Here is a 21591-nt window from a genome sequence, read left to right as displayed (position 1 = left end):
TGCGCTATTTTCCATAACCCTTAACATATTCAACTGAAACTTGGCTTTATTATGATAAGTTACAGAACAGGTTTGAGTTTTGGGACGTTTCGCCAATTTTTCACGGAGTTATGCAATCTTTGCTTGGAACGAGAACATTCATCGGGACCGGTAGTGGACATGTATTGCAAAACAATTGTCCCACTTGTTACCTGCTGTTTCAGGCTCATGTTCAAGGAGGCCTTTGATTGCACAAGGAAGCAAAGAGTGAACTTGAACTTCATCTATGATTATAATCCCAAGGTGATGTAGGAGCTTTGTCTACCTCAAGCTTTTTACATGCAACATTGAACGCTTTATCACTGGTTTAAATTAATACAGTGATGTATGCTATCCTCGTATTAGAAAACACACTTTTATGCTTACTTTCCTTACAGGCTTTCCTGGACAACGTAGAGATGTTTCTGCAGCAGATTGTATCAGTGACTCGGATCAACCTGTTCCTTACAGAGCTCAGGTCGGTGTGATTCATTTAAGGTGAAGATAATTGTGTTCAATGTTGAAGATGTTGTGGAAAGGATAAAATGCGAATATTTGCTCAATTTTCAAAATTGTGGATTGATGTGAAATTGTAAATTATAATTGCAAGTTAGTGAGGTTCTTCTCCCCCACCCCCAACGTCAAACATTTCATTTTCTCGTCTGGGAATATAACATTTTCATCTACGGGCTTCAAGGCTAATGGAAGAATGGAGTAACAGAAGAATCAAAGGCATCCAGCAGGACTGGATATAAGATGGAAACTGACTCCCCATACAGTACAAAAGTGGAAGTCAGTCATTCTCTATTTGGTGAAGCATGCAAAGTAGCATGTGTACCCTACTGGTGCCAGAACAGGATGGATAACAGAGGCAATGTCACTCTTCAAAAAGATAGTATAAAACAGAGGCTGCGTCCGATATGTATTCCTCATGACATTATCTCAACCTGATTAGATCACGGCTCTGATTGGCTGAATTCTGTTGCCATGGCAACCATCTCGGTAACTTGGCTTGTGTATGTGATATTTCATAAACCATTCAAGATTTAGCTTTCATATGACACCGATCTATTCCTCATACCACACAAACGGTGAGGGACTTGGTGTATCAGCTCCTTATTTTCATTTATATTTGTTTCGTCCTGTTTTACAACAACCCTGACGATTTGTTAAAGCTTTTCCTGTCACTGGTGTCTCCTTTCCTGCAGGGACGAAGATGTGATGAGTACAATGTATAGCTTTGTCTCTTCTGCTAGCAGCTCCACCAGAAACACGGCAACGTGCAAACGAGATATTGTGTGTGACCAGCTCCGCCTCGCCATGGAACGCATGGATTCCAAACGGCAAGTTAAATTGACCTTTTCTCCTTCCTGTATTTTTCTTGTTTTCCATAGCAGCTATAATTTACATATCTGTCCTGCAGCCATTTACTTGTGAGAGGAGGCTGAGAAGCAGTGACTTGATTTTATATTTGCTTGGCCTGCAGGTATTTCCTTGCCATTCTGACGGCACTGGTAAAGAGAAGTCATCCAGATATTGAGGCTGCCCTCCAGCATGTACATCTGCTGCGGGGTATTTTGCTCTTCCACCCCATACAAATTAGATTAGCCTTTGTACATGTTAGTGACTCTGGATTCTGATTGATGTTTTTCTAACACAGAGCAATTGGAGCAAACTGTGCAAAGCGAACATCCGGAAGAGGGACGGCACCTTGAAGGGAAAAGCGTTGGAGCGGAGGAGGCCTTGAAGTACTTGTTGTTCCTGGTAGATGTTAACGAACTTTATGAGCATGCACTTGGTACCTATGACCTGCAACTCGCGCTCATGGTTGCTGAAAAATCGCAGAAGGTATGATTTAGGGCATGTGGCTGCTTTTTTTTTTTCTACATAAACTTTACTTGCATTACTTGAATTTAGGGTTGTACACCATTTTGTGTATCTTGTTTTCTGTATATCACATCATTCTTTTCAGTTTTCTCCTCTTCCTCATTTCTTGTAACTTTGTTTGAGGGCAGTTTCCTTTTTTTTTGTATACTAAGTCGAGGCTTGTGTAAGAGCTAACGCATACAACATATAATAAAGGGAGCAGGAGACAAGAGGGGAAGAGAGAGGGAGGGAAGCACAACAACAGTAGAGAACAGGGACATCGGGAGATCTGTGGAAGGGAGAAGGCTTGGGCGGGGCACACGGGATAAACAAGATGGACACTTTTGGGGCTTTCACAAAAGAAAACGGAATTTAAAAATGGTGGATTTGGGGTGTATTAACAGGGGTAGAAAAGATCCCGGTTTTGAATGGGGAAGATAAGAGATGGTGGTGTACAGCTGTTTTAAAGATCTGGAGGGAAGAGTGGGATTGAAGGGAGTGAGGGAGATTGTTCCAGAGGCAGGAAAAAATAGGAATGAAAGAATGAAGGTGAGCAGAGAGTCTTGATTTTGGCAGTTTAACCAGAAGAGGGTTGCTGGCAGATCTTGTGCATCCTGTAGGAAAATTTGGGGACCAGAGAACCGACAGAGCTGGGGTAGCTGGGCCGGAGAAGAGTCGGTCGAAGACAGAAAGACTACCAACCTGCCTGCGGTGAGCGAGTGAAAGGCCCTCAGAATCGGCTTCATCACGGGAGATACCAAAGATTCTGAAAACCTTGGTATTAAAATTAGTAGTGTGTTAACATATTTTCATTTTCGTTTTTTTGTTGGTGTTGGTGGTGATGTTTGTGTCCCCTCTCCACCCTTCTGAGTCTGTGTTGTCTTGTTCTTCCCTCCATTCCTTCAATGCAGTAGCCCATCATTCTTGTATTGTTACATTCTGACCCAAGAGTATTTGCACTGTGGCTGAACCTTCCCTATCTATCTGCCTATAGCTTTAAGTAATCACTTGGATCATATTCGTTTGTATTTTTCTTATCCGTCTGTTTCCCTCAACCCCATCATTAATAATAATAATGATAATAATAAATAAATGGCCCTTTACAAGGTCTTCAATGCAGGAGGCCATTAGGCATAATGATCGCGAACCTATAGTTGTTTGTCTGTGCTTTATCATTTTTTTAAACTGCTGAGCATCAAGTAAGGAAGCAGCACATACGTTAAGGTCATGGGTACGTTAAGCACGTTAAGGTCATGGGTATGACTCGGCCAGGTGTGGGTTCGAACCACTGACCTCCCAGACTCAAAGCAGATGGTCCAACCATTACATCACTGAGTCTGGTTACCTTCCATTGCGTTGTTGCATTTTTCACCGTTTTCATCTATATTATCCAGCTCGCCCATGAGCATTGTTATGAAATCAAGTCGAGACCTCTTTCCCAGATATGAGGCTTTATTGAAATCTATCTCCACATACCCGATAACACAAAATAATAGAATAATATTCGAACGTCAAAAAAAGAACGAAATAGCATTCCCAACTCATGTATAAGCAAAGAAGTGACCATTAACATTCCCCATCATACCTTACTCAAGTGTCTGCTCACAGAATACAGAAATGAAGCAAACTCCTCCTCCTCCTTCCTACCCTACATTCCATTATATATCAACTCCTCAAGTATCATCCCACAACCGAATCTTCTTCTTCATATTTCATCACATTCTCCCTCCGTTAAAAAAACAAGCTCGCAAACAAATGGCAAATAACAAGAAATCAACGAAACAGAGTGCAGATCTCTACCAACCAAAACGAGTAGGCGGTTGGCACAATCGACCAGAACGAGTTAGATAAACCCCTTTAATCCCTGGGTCCTCAGAGCTCGCAAAAGAAAGATCACCCTCATCCGACCGCTTTCGTTGAGGGCTTCTCGATACCGACGGGACCGTAACCTCATGAACCTTGGCATTATCCTTAATCACATCATCCCCGACCGAACCACGCCGCGACTCTATTCTGACGGGGAAATCAGCGATCCCGTCAACCTTCTCATCCTCGTCAACCTGCTGATTACTTTCTCCTCAGGGCACAAGATGACGGACCGATACAGTAGTCTCGCGTCCGTCAGGCAACCTAACATGTGCGTATTCCGGATTTGCTTCCAGAATTTCCACGCGATCCACCAATGGCTCATATTTGCTTTGTCTGACCGCTCGTCTCAGTCGAGCCGGACCGGGCTCCATCAACCAAGAGGGTAGTGCTTGCCCACTAGCACTTCGTCGCTGGAATCAAAACAAGCGCTCGTGCGGCATTTCATTCGTGGCTGTACACAGTAGTGAACGGAGCATCAGGCAATACTCGCTCCCACAGCTGTGGAGGCAAACCGCGCGACTTCAAGCTCATTGACACAGCTCACCAAATAATCCCGTTGTATTATCATTCCACCATTTGCCTCGAGGATTGTACGCAGCGGTACGGCTAGAGGCTACACCTCGGTCCTGGAGAAACTGCTTCATCTCCTGAGACAAAAAGGCCGTACCTCTATCTGAGTGAACAAAAGCGAGGTATCTGAACAGTAAAAACAATTACTGAAGGCATTCAATAACTGTCGCAGATGACATGTCTACACATGGAAAAGCGAACGGAAATCGGGAGTACTCGTCATCAACTGTAAGGATATAACGGCGCGTCCCTGCAGCCGGCAACTGACCTTTGAAATCCACGTTCAAACACTCCCAAGGCCTTCCGGCATGAATCAGAGTTTCCATAGGTGGTCTATAAAAACTCGGTTTAACCTCGGCGCACACAGAGCACATCTTACATATCTGCCGGACTTCATCTATAGAAAAGGGCAGATTCCTACTCCGCACGAAGTGGGCCATCCGCGTGACCCCGGGTGACAAAGCGATTCGTGAATACCACACAACTCGCCGGTAGTCATCCCCGAACAGACACGTCGAGATAGAGCGTCAGATTAGCAGCCAGATTATCTCGTCCCGGTCTATACACAATGTCAAAGCTGAAGTCAGCTAGTTCAACATGCCAGCGAGCGATCTTCTCATTTTTGATCTTCTGCCAATGGCGGTCGTCATACATAAATATGACGGACTGTTGGTCCGTAATCAACTGAAAATGCTTGCCTAGAAGGGAATGGCGCCACCTTCTGACCGCTTCTACAATGGCATAAGCTTCCTTTTCGATGGCAGAATGTCGCTTTTCACTGTCAGACAGAGTTCGAGAAAATAACGTGACTGGCCTTCCAGCTTGATTGAGCGTCGCCACGATAGCACTGTCTGAAGCATCTGTCTCGATCATGAAAGGAACAGTCTCATCAATAGAGGTCACAACAGCACTAGCTCTGTTGCCTTTCAGTTGTTGAAAGGCAGCCTTCGCGGCCAAGGATAGCGGGAATATTTTACATTCTACCAGTGGTCTGATCTTCTCTGAAAAACGTGGGACCCACTTGGAGTAATGAGCAAACAAACCCATAGCTCTACGCAACGCAGTGCGGTCAATGGGAGGGGCCATATCGAGCAAAGGTTGCAGCCGAGCAGAGTCAGGTTGTATCTCCCCTCCGGTCACGGTGTACCCCAAGAGATCTGTTTTGACTGAATAGCTACACTTATCCTTGTTGAAAGTTAAGTTGTATTTCTGAGCTATGTCCAAAAATCGCCGCAAGTTAGAATCATGGTCCACCTGATCCTGGCTGCAGACTGTGACATTGTCAACGTACACAAAAACATATTTTACCTGCTCTCTGGATATAATGTCATCAATCAACCCGTTGGAAGCAAGAACCCCATTAGTGACCCTGAAGGGAATCCTACAGAATTGGTACAACCGCTGACCCGATTCGAAGGCTGTGTAAGGGCGATCTGTCTCCCTGATGGGTATCTGGTGATGAGCGCTTCAAAGGTCCAAGGTGCTAAATACCCTGAAGGTAGATACTTCCCTGACCATATCGTCCATTTTGGGGAGCGGGTAGGCGTCGAGTTGGGTAAAGCGATTGATGGTTTGAGAATAATCGATTACCGCTCTTCGGGGAAAAATGGCCTCCAAAGGTGGATATTCTTTTTCTTCTTCTTCATTCGCTTCCATTGATTAGGGTTATTGATTACGAGCACTTGTGTCCTCCAAGGCGAGCTGCTCGGTTCGATGATACCCTCGCGTAGCAGCCGTTTGGTCTCGTCAGCGATTAAATTGTGCATCCGGGCGCGAGTACCGCCTAGACTTTACAGTTATAGGACGGCAATTCGGTGTCAGACACGGGAATGGTGGGGGAGGCTCAATTGACATCTCCGCCAAGCGCATCTCGAGCTGGACACTGGCTCCTCGGGTATCGGCGATTCCTGCAAAAAAAACATTTTGCCGTCGCCGCTGCAGGAGTCGTCGCAGCCGTGGTAATCGGGCCGTTCTCCTCAGCATCCAGACTCTCGCCGAGGGGATCCAGGCAAGCGGCGGCCCACTCGGGAGCTCGCTCCGCGAAGTAAACCGCTTCCAAGCGTTTCTTGGCAGTCGCGGTGCTCGCCGTCAGATATTAACGTCCGTACGTCTCAGATCGGACCTGGGCCAGTTGCAGAACCCTGGCCTGTTTGTATGCAACCTGAAAGGTCATAGCATCGTTCTCGAGCAGTCGCTGACGAATAGCAGGCGATTAGAGACCATTAATGAAGGCATCTCACATTAGATCATCGGTGCCCTTGATGGCCGTCGGAGCCAGCACCCCGCAGTCCTTGCCGAGTTGTCGTAACACCTGCGTATACTGCTCCAATGTCTCAGCCGGTTCTTGCCTGCGCGTAGCGAGCAGATGTCGGGCATAGATAGCGCTTCGTGGTTTTACGTAGAGTGCTCGCAGGGCTGTCACAGAATGGTCATAGGTGTCACAGTGGGAGAAATAGTCAAACATCACTGGACACGTTGCAAATGAGGACATTCAACCTCTGTCGCTCCGTGACGTCGGCATACGGCTTCCATGTAGAGTTCTAAAGACCGTATCCAGTGTGTCCATTGGTTCCCGGCATTGCTCGCATTTGAGTCTCCGTTGAACCTCTCGGGTTTGAAAAGTTTGTCCACGGCACTTCAGTGTCGAGAATATTTCAATAAATTGTTATGAAATTAAGTCGAGACCTCTTTCCCAGATATGAGGCTTTATTGAAATCTATCTACACATACCCTATAACACAAAATAAAAGAATAATATTAGAACTACAAAGAAAGAACAAAATAGCATTCCCAACTCATCTATAAGCAAGCAAGTGACCATTAACATTCCCCATCATACCTTACTCAAGTGTCTGCTCTCAGAATACAGAAATGAAGCAAACTCCTCCTCCTTCCTACCCTACATTCCATTATATATCAACTCCTCAAGTATCATCCTGCAACCGAATCTTCTTCTTCATATTTCATCACAAGCATTAACCTATAGGTTTAAAAATAGTCCATGACTTTCTTCTTGATGAATGTTCTTGATCATGTTAGATTTGTTGAGATGAGTGGAGTCAAGTCCAGTAAGTACTTGATAGAAGACCTAAATGGAAGGCCATCTGTCATAGTTTAAGGCAGTGGTCAATAACCTTTTTTATAGTGGTGGGCCAGATCGTCATAGGGCTGTCCGGGCACTGGCCGGAACGCTAACAGAGTAGGTATTACAGGTTAGAAAAGCTTGTTTTTAATTTCCGGTTCATTGCCAAAAGTGAAGTCTATATACAATCTGAACATAGAATGGTATGGTTTTCGTTTTGGTCTGTCAGTGCAAGCTTTGTACCTGCATTTTTGTGTTTGTTGCGGTGAGCACAATACAAAGGAAGTTATAGCCGAGCGTTCCGAGGGTCTGATGTCCAAACCGAATGCGTCTATGTTGGCAAGACGGAATCTCTTTACGGGTCAGATCCGGCCCTCGATCCGTAGGTTGCCTACCCCTGTTCTCAGGCGTGGGATGATAGCTCATTTGGTAGTATCATTGGGTCTTAGCTCTATGGCCATATATTTGTTTGCCTGTGGAATCAAATTGAATCAAAACTAACATCCTGGTGCATCAAAAAAATGTCTTCTTACTGATTAACCGTGCATCATATTTTCTGTTGTGGTAAGTTTCTCCTCCCCAACCTCTCCCTCCCCAACCTCTCCCTCCCCCTCACCACCTTTATCTTTACCTTTTCCACCACATCGTTTTCAAATGTTGAAGATGGAAACGTTCGTAATAAGGGCAAGAAAATTCGTCAGTGATAAATTGTTTTTTTTGGTGCTGAGTTTTGAGGAAAGTCAAATTCATGTAAATTGTTCATCCTTGATTTGGAGGTGGAGTTTTTTTGAACTTGACTTGTTTTGAGAATGAGGATAGTGTTTTAATGCTGTGCATGTCAATTAATTGCCCAGGACACCATCTTTTTGATTTATTATTTTTGTTTTGCATCTTTATTTTTTAGGATCCCAAAGAATACCTGCCTGTATTGAATGAGCTCAAACAAATGGATGAGCATTATCGACGGTACACAATAGACCATCATCTTGGCCGGCACAGAAAGGCTCTTGTTCACCTGAGAAATTGTGGTGAGTTAAAAGTTGTATTTCGTTTCCAAAAATGTGATCATTTCTATCCTTAAAGTGTACATGATAGCACAACAAATTGAAGACCATTTTCAATTCTTATCGACAATCCTTCTTCTATTTTCCCCATAATTATTGACAATTGTATTATCTTTGCTCAAAACCATCTGCTTTTCTTACAATCACCACATAATCTGTACCACTGTTAATTGCAAATAGCCAGGCTCTTGTGTTTCACCAACTGCTTTGTACTTGAATAATTTCAAATTGATAGCATTCATTTATGGACAGCCATGTTGCTGTTTAGTGCTGATTGTAAGTTGGAGATCTAAAGTCTTTTGCATGTACAGTCAATGTTTGCATCTCATCATTGGTAGCCAGATCTATAAGCAAGGGCAACTATTCTCCCTTTTCAACTCCACCAATAGAAATGACTCTCCCAAAACCAATAGAAAGTTCCCATCTGAACCCCCAACTCGTGATGTTGAAATACCAAATAGTGTGATGATTTGTCCTTGTACAATCGTGGCCAAAAATATTGCCACCCTTGCTCTTTTTTCAAATAACTCACAATTTTCTCGAAAAATAAGTTGAAATTGACAAAAGTATTTGGTCTCCACAATTCTTTATTTCACTGTTAATATTACAGAACCTTTGTTTTTAATTCAGAACTTAATATATCCTTTTAAACAGAAAATAAAAAGAAATTGCTTTTTTTTTTTTTTTTTTTTTTTGTATACAACATCGAGGCTCGTGAAAGAGCGAACATTAATCACACAGAAAGACAAACCGACACATAAAACATATAACATCGGGAGCGGTAGACAAGATGGGAAGAGAGGGGGAAGGACACAAACACAACATTTGAGAGTTGTTGTCAATGTTGCATTGACAACATTATTGACACCCTGAACTTAATATTTGGTACCACAGCCTTTGGACAAAATAACTGCAGTGAAGCGCTTCCTACAGCCATGAATGAGCTTCCTACACGTCTCTACTGGCAGTTTGGCCCACTCTTCTTGTGCAAACTGCTCCAGTTCTCCCAGATTTGAAGGGTGCCTTCTCCCAACTACTGTTTTCAGATCTCCCCACAGGTGTTCAATCGGATTTAATCTGGACTCATTGCTGGCCACTTGAGAACAGTCCAGCGTTTTGTCTTGAACCATTCCTGGGTGCTTTTTGAAGTGTGTTTGTGGTCATTGTCCTGCTGCAAGACCCATGATCTTTGACAGAGACCCTGCATTCTGACACTCGGTTGGACATTGCGCTCCAAATTGCCTTGGTAATCTCCTGATTTCATGATGCCATGCACACATTCCAAGCACCCAGTTCCAGAGGCAGCACAGCAACCCGAAAACATCACTGAACCTCTTGCATGTTTGACTGTAGGGAAGGTGTTCTTTTCTTTGAAGGCTTCATTTTGTTTTCTGTAAACATAGAGATGATGTGCTTTTACCAAAAAAACTCTAATTTGGTTGGCAAAGTTGGCTATAGTGTCATGGGCCTTAAACTTCCTGATAACATTGCGTACGGTGGTTACAGGAACATCAAGGTCTCTGGAGATGGACTTGTAGACTTGAGATTGTCCATGCTTGGCTAAAATCTTGTGTTTGACCTCCTCAAACAATTCTCTGGTTTTCTTTCTTTTCTCCATGCTCATTGCGGTACACGCAGTGACACAAAACAGCAGAATTACTCCTTTTCTCCATTCAAACTGGTTGAATGAGTGATTTTTATATTGCAGGCACCTGCAACTCACCACAGGTGAGTTAAATTCTAAAGTAAAGGAGAATCACCTGCTTGAAATCTAATTATTTCTAACAACTTCTAAAATGGGGCCAATAATATTGTCCGGGCCATTTTAGGATTTCTGTATGGAATAAGCTAAGATTTAGTAAATTTTTCGGCTTTTTTTGTTTTGTTCCACTGCAAATCAAAGAAATACATATGTGGATACCAAAAGGTGTTTTTAATTTCAACAATTTTCTTGAAGAAATGGTGCATTATTTGAAAAAAAGTGCATGGGTGCTAATATTTCTGGCTACGACGTAAGCCATGTATAATTATGCTGATGCCGACTAATGTCTTTCTCTTGATGATCTACATTCAAGCTTCACAATAAGCCTTCTGATCAATGTAAAAATAAAAACAAAGATTTGAAGTTCTATTTAATTAGCAGTATTAATGAGTTACTTTTGAAATGCAAAACAAACCACAATGAGAATTTATTACCATCGTGTATTTTTTAAATGCCTGATGTTTCATGCAGGGCCGGGGCAGTTTCCCATGCTGCTCAACTTGGCACAGGAGAAAAATCTTTTTCAAGAGGCTCTCAAGTTCTACCCACATGACAGCTCTGAATACCAGGTGATGGCAATACCATCTCTGAGAACAGAACATCCAATGCTAAAACTGGGAGAAGGGTAGCAGGAGTAGATGTTATTTGGTTTCACGCTATGTACAGTTCTAATTACTCTATAATGTTATTTGAAACCCGAAGGTAAGTTATTCAAATTCATGAGTGTTTTGTTGCACCTGTCAGGTGTGAATGTGAGATGTAGCTGGAGGTGTAACTTTCTTGTCTCTTTATATGCCTCCGCTCCTGAAGGTGGCCGGAGGCATTTTGTTTTCAGGTTGTCTGTCCGTCCGTCTTTACCGGCTAAACCTCGTTTTTCTTAGCAACCACATGTCCGATTGAGACAAAATGCTCAGGGTCGGAGCAACACCCATGTAGAATGTTCTTATGATAATTGTGACGTCATAGGTCACGTGGTATGGCAGCCATTTTGGATTAAACGCAAGTAATAAAAATATTATTTCTTGGAAACCGCTGAATGGAAAAATTTGAAACTTGGCACATTGTCAAGCACTCCCAATGGGGAACAAAAGCATGATAATGATGACTTCATCGGTGAAGTGTTATACCAGCCAAAAATGTTTCAATTGAATGCCTTATCCTAAAAATCTGAAATTGCATGCACATGATCTATGCCTGATTTGTATTGATATATTAAATTTATGACATCATATGTCACATGGTTTCACAGCAATATTTGAGTTCGCCTAAAACCTTAAAAAAAACATCTTCTCCCAAACTACCAAAGCGATCAACTCCAAACTTTACATGTGTCATCGACTAGAAATGGCGATTAAAATTTGATCAGGGAAATGTCATTGGTCACATGGTGTGGCAGCCATATTGGATTGAAGGAAAATATTAAATAATTATTTCTCAGAAACCGCTTACCCTATTGATGCGAAACTTTACAAATGTCATTGTAGTGAAATTATACCAAGGTGAACCCAGGGTGTGCTCGCTTCAAAAGGGGCGTCTATAAGACCCGGGACAACCGGGGCGCACGGACACTCCAGCAGAACTCACTGTGACATAGTCCTGTAGTTTGAATGGTATGTACGCCCCTAAATGCTGCGCTGACTGTCCTCTCTATTGGACCATTGCCATATTGAATCGACCATTGCTCATGAAATACTCTGATTTTAATGCCTGTTGCATGAATGTATTTTTACAGGATGTACTTCAGATCTAAATGATATTAAACCTACCCAGAGGTCAAGTCGTGTCTGAGCTTGATTTTCACGACATTTAATATCATTTAGATCGCCGGAATGGCTGACCACAAGATGATCGTGGTACCAATTCTCGGAGCCGACTCTCAAGCTGAGGGATCAGCATCGGAGTTCACGTACTGGCTCAAAACGCTGGAGAATTATTTTGCTGCTCACGAAACAGAGCCCACCGCTGCGATGAAGCTGTTCGTGTTACAGTCGAAGGTCTATCACACCGTGTTCCGGAACATAGCTCGATTTGAGACGTACGCTACGGCACTAGCCGAGCTGAAGCGCTTATACGTAAAAACACGGAGCGCTGTGCACGGCCGGCATCAACTCTCCCAGCGGCGACAACAACCATCTGAATCGATCGATCGCTACGCGCAGGAGTTGCGCTACCTGTTGGCGGACTGCGTGCAGGATGTACGGACCCACGAGCAAGTGCAGGACGACTTGCTCCGAGATTCATTCATCTCCGGAATTAGTTCTGGGGTCTTGCGGCTCCGACTCCTGGAGGTCGCGGATCTGACATTTACGGAAGCACTACGGCTGGCGTGAGTATATACAGATGCCCGAGAACAATCCACCACATACGATCACCCACGAGTCGTGGCGGGGGCCTCTCAACTCGTGCGACCGGAGAGGGCTACCGCCGAGGATACGGAGGAGGACCCGACCACCACGGCCGAGACTCCGGGTGCTCCTGAAGCGAACTCCGCTTCCGGCCTCACTGCTGCCGCCGCTGCCCGGCCACGGCCTGACCGGTATGCAAAATGTTATTTTTGCGGGAATCGGCAGCACCCTCGCTCTGAATGCCCGGCTCGGGAGGCTACATGCCACCTGTGCTCCACCAAGGGCCATTTTGCAAAGGTCTGCAGGAAGGCCGCTCGGGGCACGCGTCCCCGCGCGACCTTGAATGGGCTCATCGCGGAGCCAACGGATCGAGCGCCGGAGGGGGCGCCTCACTCGGCTTTGATGAGCCGCTCTCCTTCTCGCGGGCCTCTGGCTGCACGCCCGACCTTGGTGAGATACACCGGGCCGCCGAAACAAATGGCGCGAACGCGACCGGCCGCAGCGTGACCGACCTTGACTGGCGTTCGAACGCCTACTTCAAACAAGCGACATGCTCCTGCTGTGGAAACTCCTCTCGATGTGCGGCAAACGCAGCACGAATTACATGCACCCACTTTGGCATATGAATCTGCAGACGGCAGAGATCCTTCTCACGTGACTCGAGCGCCATCTGACGGCGGCTCTTACGAATTACATGCACTCACTTTGGCATATGAATCTGCAGACGGCAGATATCTTTCTCACGTGACTCGAGCGCCATCTGGCGGCGGCTCTTACGACCTACACACACCCACTCGAGCAAATGAATCTGCTGATGAGCCAACTGAATTCAATGCTCCTGCTGAGGCCCAACCTGCCGACGCTGCCCGAAGGATTGTAGCCGGCGTGGGATCCACCCGCGAGGCGCGATCTTCTCGCCCGGCTGGTACAATACCTGCCGGGTCTGCCGGCCTTGCGCAGGCCATCATTCCGCTCACGGTCGCGGGCGTTTTTGCGCAGGCTTTGATTGACACGGGGTCCACGGATAGTTTTATCGATCAGCGACTCGTGCATCAACATGGGTGGCCGGTTCTCGGGACAACCCGCCGGATCTTCATGGCCTCTCAGGGACTTCGGTTGAGCACAAAAGGGGCGTGTCGATTGAAACTTGTGATAAAGGGACGCACGTTCCCGGACGTGTATCTCATGGTATTACCTGCTTTATGCGCTGACGTTCTGTTAGGACTTGATTTCCTTAAGCGGCATGGACGTTTGGAAATAGACTTCGGTGGGCCGGACACGCTCGCTGTGTGCGCCCTCGCTCAAATGGACATGGAGCCTCTCTCACTGTTCCCCAACCTGACCACTGATTGTACCCCTGTAGCCGTCAAATCGCGGCGCTACTCTCACGCGGACGCGCAATTCATTGCGGAAGAAACGGCCCTGCTCTTAAAGGACGGTATTATAGAACACAGTAGGTCACCGTGGCGGGCCCAAGTCTTAGTGGTGCGGAGTGAGGCCCACCGCCGGCGCATGGTAATCGACTATTCGCAGACGATTAATCGTTTTACACAGCTGGATGCCTACCTCTTACCGGGGATGGACGCCCTGGTACGCCAGGTGGCCCTGTATTCCGTTTATAGCACTCTCGATCTGCGTAGTGCGTATCATCAAGTCCCTATCTCTAGGGCTGATCGCGTCTTTACAGCCTTTGAATCAGGTCAGCGGTTGTACCAGTTCACGCGACTTCCCTTTGGGGTAACTAACGGAGTCGCTTGTTTTCAGAGGGCTATGGATGACCTCGTTGCGAAGGAGAATTTGACCGATGTCTTTGTCTATCTGGACAATCTTACGGTTTGTGGGTATGACCAGGAGCATCACGACGCTAATCTGAAACGCTTCCTCGAGGTCGCGCGGAAATATCGCCTAACCATGAATGCGGCTAAGTGTCGATACTCTCTACGCACGGTAGACCTTTTGGGGTACACCGTGACCCATGGCTCCGTCTCTCCGGATAAGGAGCGTCTGCGCCCTTTGCTCGATATGGCTCCGCCTAGCGATCGGGCTTCGCTGAAACGCGCTCTAGGGCTGTTCGCCCACTATTCAAAGTGGGTGCAAAATTTCTCCGTGAAGCTCCGCCCCCTCATGGCCTGCGACACTTTCCCCATGGGCCCGGCCGCCCTGGCGGCCTTCGAGGGCCTTAAAGTCGACATCGCTGGCGCCACTGTCGCGACGATTGACGAGAGTGCCTCTTTCGTTTTGGAGAGTGATGCCTCAGATCATGCGATAGCGGCGACTCTCTCCCAAGGGGGCCGCCCTGTGGCTTTCTTCTCGCGGACTCTCACCTCCGCCGAGCGGAGGCATTCGTCTGTCGAAAAGGAAGCGTACGCGATCGTCGAATCAATTCGGCGATGGCGGCCGTATCTGCTTGGGCGGTGTTTCCAAATCGTCACGGACCAACAGAGCGTTGCGTTTATGTACAACACCTTACATGCTCAGCGCATTAAGAATGAGAAAATCACCCGTTGGCGTATCGAACTCGCCGACTTCTGCTACACCATCAAATACCGCCCGGGGAAGGATAACCTGGTCGCTGACGCCTTATCGAGGCCGGCCACTTGCGCGGGGGTTGTAACTTTGGAGGGGCTGCGCACTTTGCATGGCACAATGTGTCATCCCGGGGTAACGCGCTTCGCGCATTTTGTGTGCGAGGGCAATCTGCCGTACTCGATTGAGGACATCCGCCGCATCTGCCGTGATTGCGCGATCTGTGCGGAACTCAAACCGCGTTTTTATAACCCTCCTATGGGGACACTCGTTAGGGCTACTAGACCGTGGGAGCGCTTGGCGATGGACTTCAAAGGGCCGCTGCCAATGTCGAGCAACTCTCGCTATCTGCTCACTATCGTCGATGAGTATTCACGATTCCCCTTTGCTTACACGTGCGGGGATATGTCGGCTGTCACGGTTATTCGGTGCCTGCAGAATTTGTTTTCTATGTTCGGGTATCCGGCCTACGTGCATACCGATTGGGGTGCGGTGTTCCTATCCCAGGAGGTGAGGGGCTACTTGCTCCAGCATAATGTCGCTTCGAGCTACACCACCCCGTACCGGCCCCAAGCGAATGGGCAGATCGAACGCTTTAATGGGATTATATGGAGGGCCGTCATGCTGAGCCTCCGGACCCTCGGCCGAGGCCTCGATAAATGGGCGTGGTCGCTACCTGCCGCTCTAAACTCGATCCGGGCTCTCCTATGTACCGCCACCAACCAGACTCCTCACGAACGACTGTTCCACCACCCTAGAGGCTCCGGCAGTATCCAATCTTTACCCAGCTGGCTCGCTGAACCGGGGCCCGCCTATCTCAAACGAGCGGTTCGCGCTAGCAAGTACGACCCCCTTGTTGACAAGGTGCAGGTCCTCCAGGCTAATCCCGAGCATGCTCGCGTGTTAACGGCGGATGGCCGCGAGTCTACTGTCTCCGTACGCCATCTCGCCCCATGTGGGGACGACGACAGGGATATCGACGAACCCGTCTACGAGTCTATGGACTCTACCGAAGCTTCCCCTATGGAACTACCACCGTTACTTCCGTCGTTCCCCACTCCCGTGCCCGAAGGCGCTGGGGCGCCCCCTCCGACTCCCACCTCCGGCGGCTATTCCGACGCGGGGGACTCCGGGCTTGGGGACGCCGTGCCCGGTAGATTCCGAACACGAACTGGCAGGGAAGTTCGCCGCCCCGACCGCTACGGGTGGACCGACTAACGTGGATTGACGTGACCCATTCGATTATTGCTGATGCTTGCTTGCAACCTGCCGAGCGGCAGTATAGTTCTAACGGCGGGGAGAATGTAGTGAAATTATACCAAGGTGAACCCAGGGTGTGCTCGCTTCAAAAGGGGCGTCTATAAGACCCGGGACAACCGGGGCGCACGGACACTCCAGCGGAACTCACTGTGACATAGTCCTGTAGTTTGAATGGTATGTACGCCCCTAAATGCTGCGCTGACTGTCCTCTCTATTGGACCATTGCCATATTGAATCGACCATTGCTCATGAAATACTCTGATTTTAATGCCTGTTGCATGAATGTATTTTTACAGGATGTACTTCAGATCTAAATGATATTAAACCTACCCAGAGGTCAAGTCGTGTCTGAGCTTGATTTTCACGACAGTCATCTAACATGATTGCTGCATACAGTTTGAAAATGATGACGTCAAGATGGCTGCCATGGTTTGGCAGCCATCTTGGATAGAAAAACGAACCTTATCCGTTCAACACAAAACTTCACAAACGTGATTCACTATCCATACATATGCAGAGGGCACATTTTTGATGTCATATGTTACGTGGTTTGGCAGCCATATTAGCTTGAAAGGCAATATTTTTTTTTTTTATCCTTCACCGATTGATGTGAAACCTGTCCTGTCTGGTTAAAAAATGTAACATTTGAGAACAGCTGAAGGGATTTAAATCAGACTTCTTAATTTTTAGGAACGTGATCGAGGCTATCTACCCATTGTCATGGGCAGGGACTATGCGGTAGCATATTGGCAACGCAGTCAAATTGCTCTAGTTTCAGAATAAAAAAACCTTGACCCTGTGAAGTTTTTGAATCTATTTCTTTACCCAAGCAGTTAATGCAAACCATTTAGCTGTTTTTGCTTCTTATCTTTTTCCTGTACCCAGGAGCTGAGCAAAGGATATGCAGAGAAACTTGGGGAGCAGGGTCATCTCGAGGAGGCTGGGTTGGTGCTCGCCCGATGTGGCCTTTGGCATTCAGCCCTTGAAGCCTTTCAATCGGCTGGTAGTTGGCAGCTAGCTCTAAGTGCTGCAGCGCGGTTGAGCTTTTCTTCTGATGGTATTGCTCGACTGGCTCGGTCTCTGGCAGGTGAGCAGCCTTTTTCAGAAGGATTTGTTGCAGAATAAACTCTTTCCTCAGTTCATTGTGGTTTATCTGTGGATATTCGTGAATGTAATGCACAAGGCTGTTTGGCCCATCTCTGTGGAATATTTACACTTCCATTTAATCAACAGCTTTACTTTGTTGGCTCATTTATTTTTCCATTCAAAAGTGGATGTACACAAAACAACAGGCTTTGTTTCCTTCCATTGGGCTAAATGATCGACAATGCTTTGCCTGATAATGCCTCAAAATGGTTATTCTCAAGTCATGATGTTGCTGCAGAGATGACCGCACAATTAATTTATTTATTTTGCTGTGTGTTGTTTTTAAGGCTGCTTTCTGTTTATTTGTTTTCTTTCACTCGAGTAATATTAGCTTTTGTATTTTAGTGAAGCTGAAGGAACAGCGGAGGTACACCAATGCTGCCTGTGTACTGGACCAATATGCAGGGGTAAGGAAGCATGACTGGCCTTGTGTACCTTTGTAATATCAGCACGAGGGTGAGTTTTGTCATATGCACATGGCATTTTGTCAAAGCAGCATAATCTGATTGCAGAAATTAAACACGTTGTTCTACCTATTTATTTACTGCAGTTACCAACTAAGTTTCATGATGAAAATTGATGTTTTTGTGCTAGGATTATGAAGCAGCAGTGGTGGTGCTGATTGAAGGTCATGCCTGGGAAGAGGCCTTGCGGCTGGTAAGATCTTAGCGTTGTCACCTTTGGCTTGGTGAGGCAACTGACAAGCTTGTGGACAAATATCGAGGCAAAAAATGAAGGATGATGTTTTTTTTTTTTGATGAAAACCTTTAATTGTTTAAAGGAATAATTCAGTTTGCATTGTTGTAGAAAACATTTATGGGAAATACCATATTTTTCAGCTTCTAGGTCGAATTGGCTAATTTTCCCATTTTTCTTTCCTTCATTCAGAGATAAGCCGATTTGGAGTATAAGGCGAAGCTAGATCAACTATGGTAATTAGCAAAACTGTCAGTCATAAATTGTAAAATGTATATAGGTAAATTAAAATTTATATCGGTATAAATTGTCATACTAGTGTTTCATATGCAGAGTGATGTATCAATCTGTTTGCCATCCATCAGATGTATGTTAGGCTTGAGGACTATTATTATTATTATTGTTTATTATTACAGTATTCATGTGCAATGAGAACACTGTGTGTGATTGTGCTTTAAGGCCTTCTGAACCTTCTTGTCTTTTTTTTTTTGCTTTTGTTTGTAAAGAACAAAAACCAATAGTCCTGCATATATCGACCTCGCTTTGTTCAGCGCATTATGTCAAAAGACAAGACAATTGAATTGAACTTGCAATGTTAAATTTGGCATCAGATGATTTTCTCTGCATTGTGTTGAGCAAAATGACACGTGAGGAAATTTTAATGTTGTGACACCTACATTTTAACCTTTTAAATGGAATTCATTCCAAAAAAGTTTACATGTATATGTATTGTTGTAATTTTCCTAATAGGTGCACAAGTATAGCAGGCTGGACTTGGTTGAGACACACTTGATGCCAGCACTTTTGGAAGGTGATGTATTAAGTTGCTGCATGCAGAAACAAAGAAATTAAACATGGTATTACGATATCTGCCAAAGTATTTCCCAACTCTTCGGTCCACAAGTTTTTACCTCCTAAGGTGGACCTCCTAAGGTTTTACCTAAGGTGGATGGAGGTCACCCCTGTCTGCTTGTCTTTGAACAGGATAGCTCAAAAAGTTGTGAATGGATTCGGATGAAACTAGTGGACATGTTGGGTGTGTGTGTGTTACAAGGAAGAATTGATTCAATTTGGGTGAAGATCCGAATCGGAATCGCGATCCGAGAATTTTTAAAGTGATTCTTCACCATTGAGTGATAGCGCTAAATGCGATATATAGCACGATATCTCAAAAACTAATGCATGGATTCGGACGAAACTTGGTGGACCGGTTGGGTGTGTGACAAGGATAAATTGATTCGATTTTGGTCGAGGTCTGGATCCAGATCCGGCCTATCGGTGGGATACAAAACGTAAGCTGTTCAGCTTGGCAGAGGTATGTGCTCTACCGAATGCCATTCGTGTTTCTTTTCATTATTACCACATCTGTTGAGTGATGTTTTTATTTTATTTTTTCTTCAAAATTGAAGCTCCTGAAAGAGCAAGGTGACTGGGGATAAAGCCAAAAATGCACCGACAGAGGGGCAGTGAGGCAACGAGCAGGGGAATAAACAAACAGTAAAAGAGGAAGGGGAGGGAATGCAATAAGTCCTGAATGAGGCCCGGAAGAACATGCAACCTGGACATACTCACCGCAGGCAGGTTGGTGGTCTTTCTGTCTTCTACCGACTCCTCTCCGGCCTTGCTCCCCCAGCTCTATCTGTGCTCTGTCCCCTCAAATATTCCTACAGGTCGCACAAGATCTGCCAGCAACCCTCTTATGGTTAAACTGCCGAAATCTAGGCTCTCTGCTCACCTTCACTCCTTCATTCCCCTTTTCTCCCGCCTCTGGAACAAACTCCCTCACTCTCTTCAATCCCACTCCTCCCTCCAGGTCTTTAAAACAGCTGTTCACCACCATCTCTTATCTTCCCCCATCCAAAACCTTGATCTTTTCTACCCCCGCTAATTTCACCCCAGATCCACTTTTTTGAAATACCAACTTCTTTCCTGGAAGTCCTTGCAGTGTCCTTGTGTTTATACTTCTCCCACGCCTCCTCTCCCCAAGCCCTCTTCCTCCCACAGATCTCCCGATGTCCCTGCTCCCAAATGTTGTGTTGTGTGCTTCCCCTTCTCTCCCCATTTTGTCTACCGCTCCCCTTATTATATGTTTTATGTGTCTGTTTGATTTTTTGTGTGATAAATGTTGCTCTTTCACGAGCCTCGATCCTGTATCCCAAAAAAAAAAAGAAGATCACAGAACTCTAGCACAAAAGCAATTGTGAAGCTACTCCATGAGAGATGCAAGTCGATTATATTATATCAGAAAATTAACACCATTCCAGAACAGGTATACTCAGCTTTTGAAGACAGGCTCTCAGAGTAGAGAAGATGGTGTTTGGCCATGAAGGAACCTGCAATTGGAAAATACATTTTGTGTGTAAACTGAATTATTAAAAGTATGTATTTGCATGCACTTTTTATGCCCTCATAGCCAAAGGCCATTCGGAGGCATTGTTTTTGGGTTGCTCATCCGGCTGTTCGTCCATCTGTCTGTTATCGTTTTTTGTTCCCATGATAACTCGTGAACCACTAAAGGAATTTCAACCAAATTTGGCAGAAGTATGAACTGTAATACAAAGATAGACTGAGTTGATTTTGGGTTTGAAATGCCAAAGGTCATTTGACTTTTAATTGAAAATCTTTGTCACCGCGATAACTTTTTTCTTTTAATTGGTGCATGCAAAACAAATTTTGACTTTCTGTTTAATATTCTATTTGCTGCTGTATTAGATAATGAAGCAAACAGTAGGTAAGAAATCTGCCTTTTGGATGCAGTGTAATTTAGATTTGTGGCAGTGAAATTGCTGGCTTAGCTGGTTTATTGAGGTTTCATACCTTGACATTTTGGTGGTGCATGTAGATTTAATGTAGTTGTATTTTCAAACGGTTGTTTTTCACAAACAAGAAACGCAAACGTGCAAAACAGTTTTTCTGATCTGGGTACTGTTCATGCGCAGCATGTGCAGAGCAGCTCCTTGTTCTGCAGGCTTGGCGAGTGCAGTTTGAACGACATCGATGGCGTCTTACTGTTGTGCGGGAGAAACGGGAGCAAGTGGACATTGATTCTCCAGGTATGTACTTTTTACAAACTATCGACTTGTAGAATACATCTGATATTCAAAGCTGTATTCAAACAAGATATTCTCAATACACCAGAGTGCAACAACGTGTAACGAGGTGTATACTGTATACACACACACATCTCGTTTTTTCATTTCTGTTCCTCACAATTCTATCTCTCTTTTATTCACACACACATGCACACACACACACACACACACACACACACACACACACACACACACACACACACACACACACACACACACACACACACACACACACACGTGTCTGTATATATACAGTCATACCCCGTTTTACGCCATTTCGACCTACGTCAAATCC

At 45.5% G+C, this 21591-nt stretch overlaps 1 protein-coding gene across 4 annotated transcripts in view; it reads left to right on the top strand.

Moving 5' to 3' along the window:
- The window catches only part of ELP1 (elongator acetyltransferase complex subunit 1), a 107468-nt gene that overhangs the window by 46690 nt on the left and 39187 nt on the right, over positions 1-21591 (top strand). For all 4 annotated transcript variants that reach the window (XM_068122341.2, XM_068122340.2, XM_068122337.2 and 1 more), the window contains exons 21-32: positions 204-282; positions 417-496; positions 1227-1361; positions 1505-1590; positions 1679-1866; positions 8310-8433; positions 10703-10800; positions 17248-17449; positions 17854-17915; positions 18103-18165; positions 18955-19015; positions 21144-21257. In XM_068122341.2, the coding sequence (XP_067978442.2) occupies positions 204-282; positions 417-496; positions 1227-1361; positions 1505-1590; positions 1679-1866; positions 8310-8433; positions 10703-10800; positions 17248-17449; positions 17854-17915; positions 18103-18165; positions 18955-19015; positions 21144-21257 (1292 nt within the window). The remainder of the gene's footprint in view (positions 1-203; positions 283-416; positions 497-1226; positions 1362-1504; positions 1591-1678; positions 1867-8309; positions 8434-10702; positions 10801-17247; positions 17450-17853; positions 17916-18102; positions 18166-18954; positions 19016-21143; positions 21258-21591) is intronic.

Source organism: Myxine glutinosa, chromosome 7 (assembly GCF_964187855.1).
Source record: "Myxine glutinosa chromosome 7, kmMyxGlut1.1, whole genome shotgun sequence".
Lineage (NCBI taxonomy): Eukaryota > Metazoa > Chordata > Myxini > Myxiniformes > Myxinidae > Myxine > Myxine glutinosa.
Note: the sequence above shows the minus strand (reverse complement) of the source record. Positions and strands in the feature narration are given on the sequence as shown.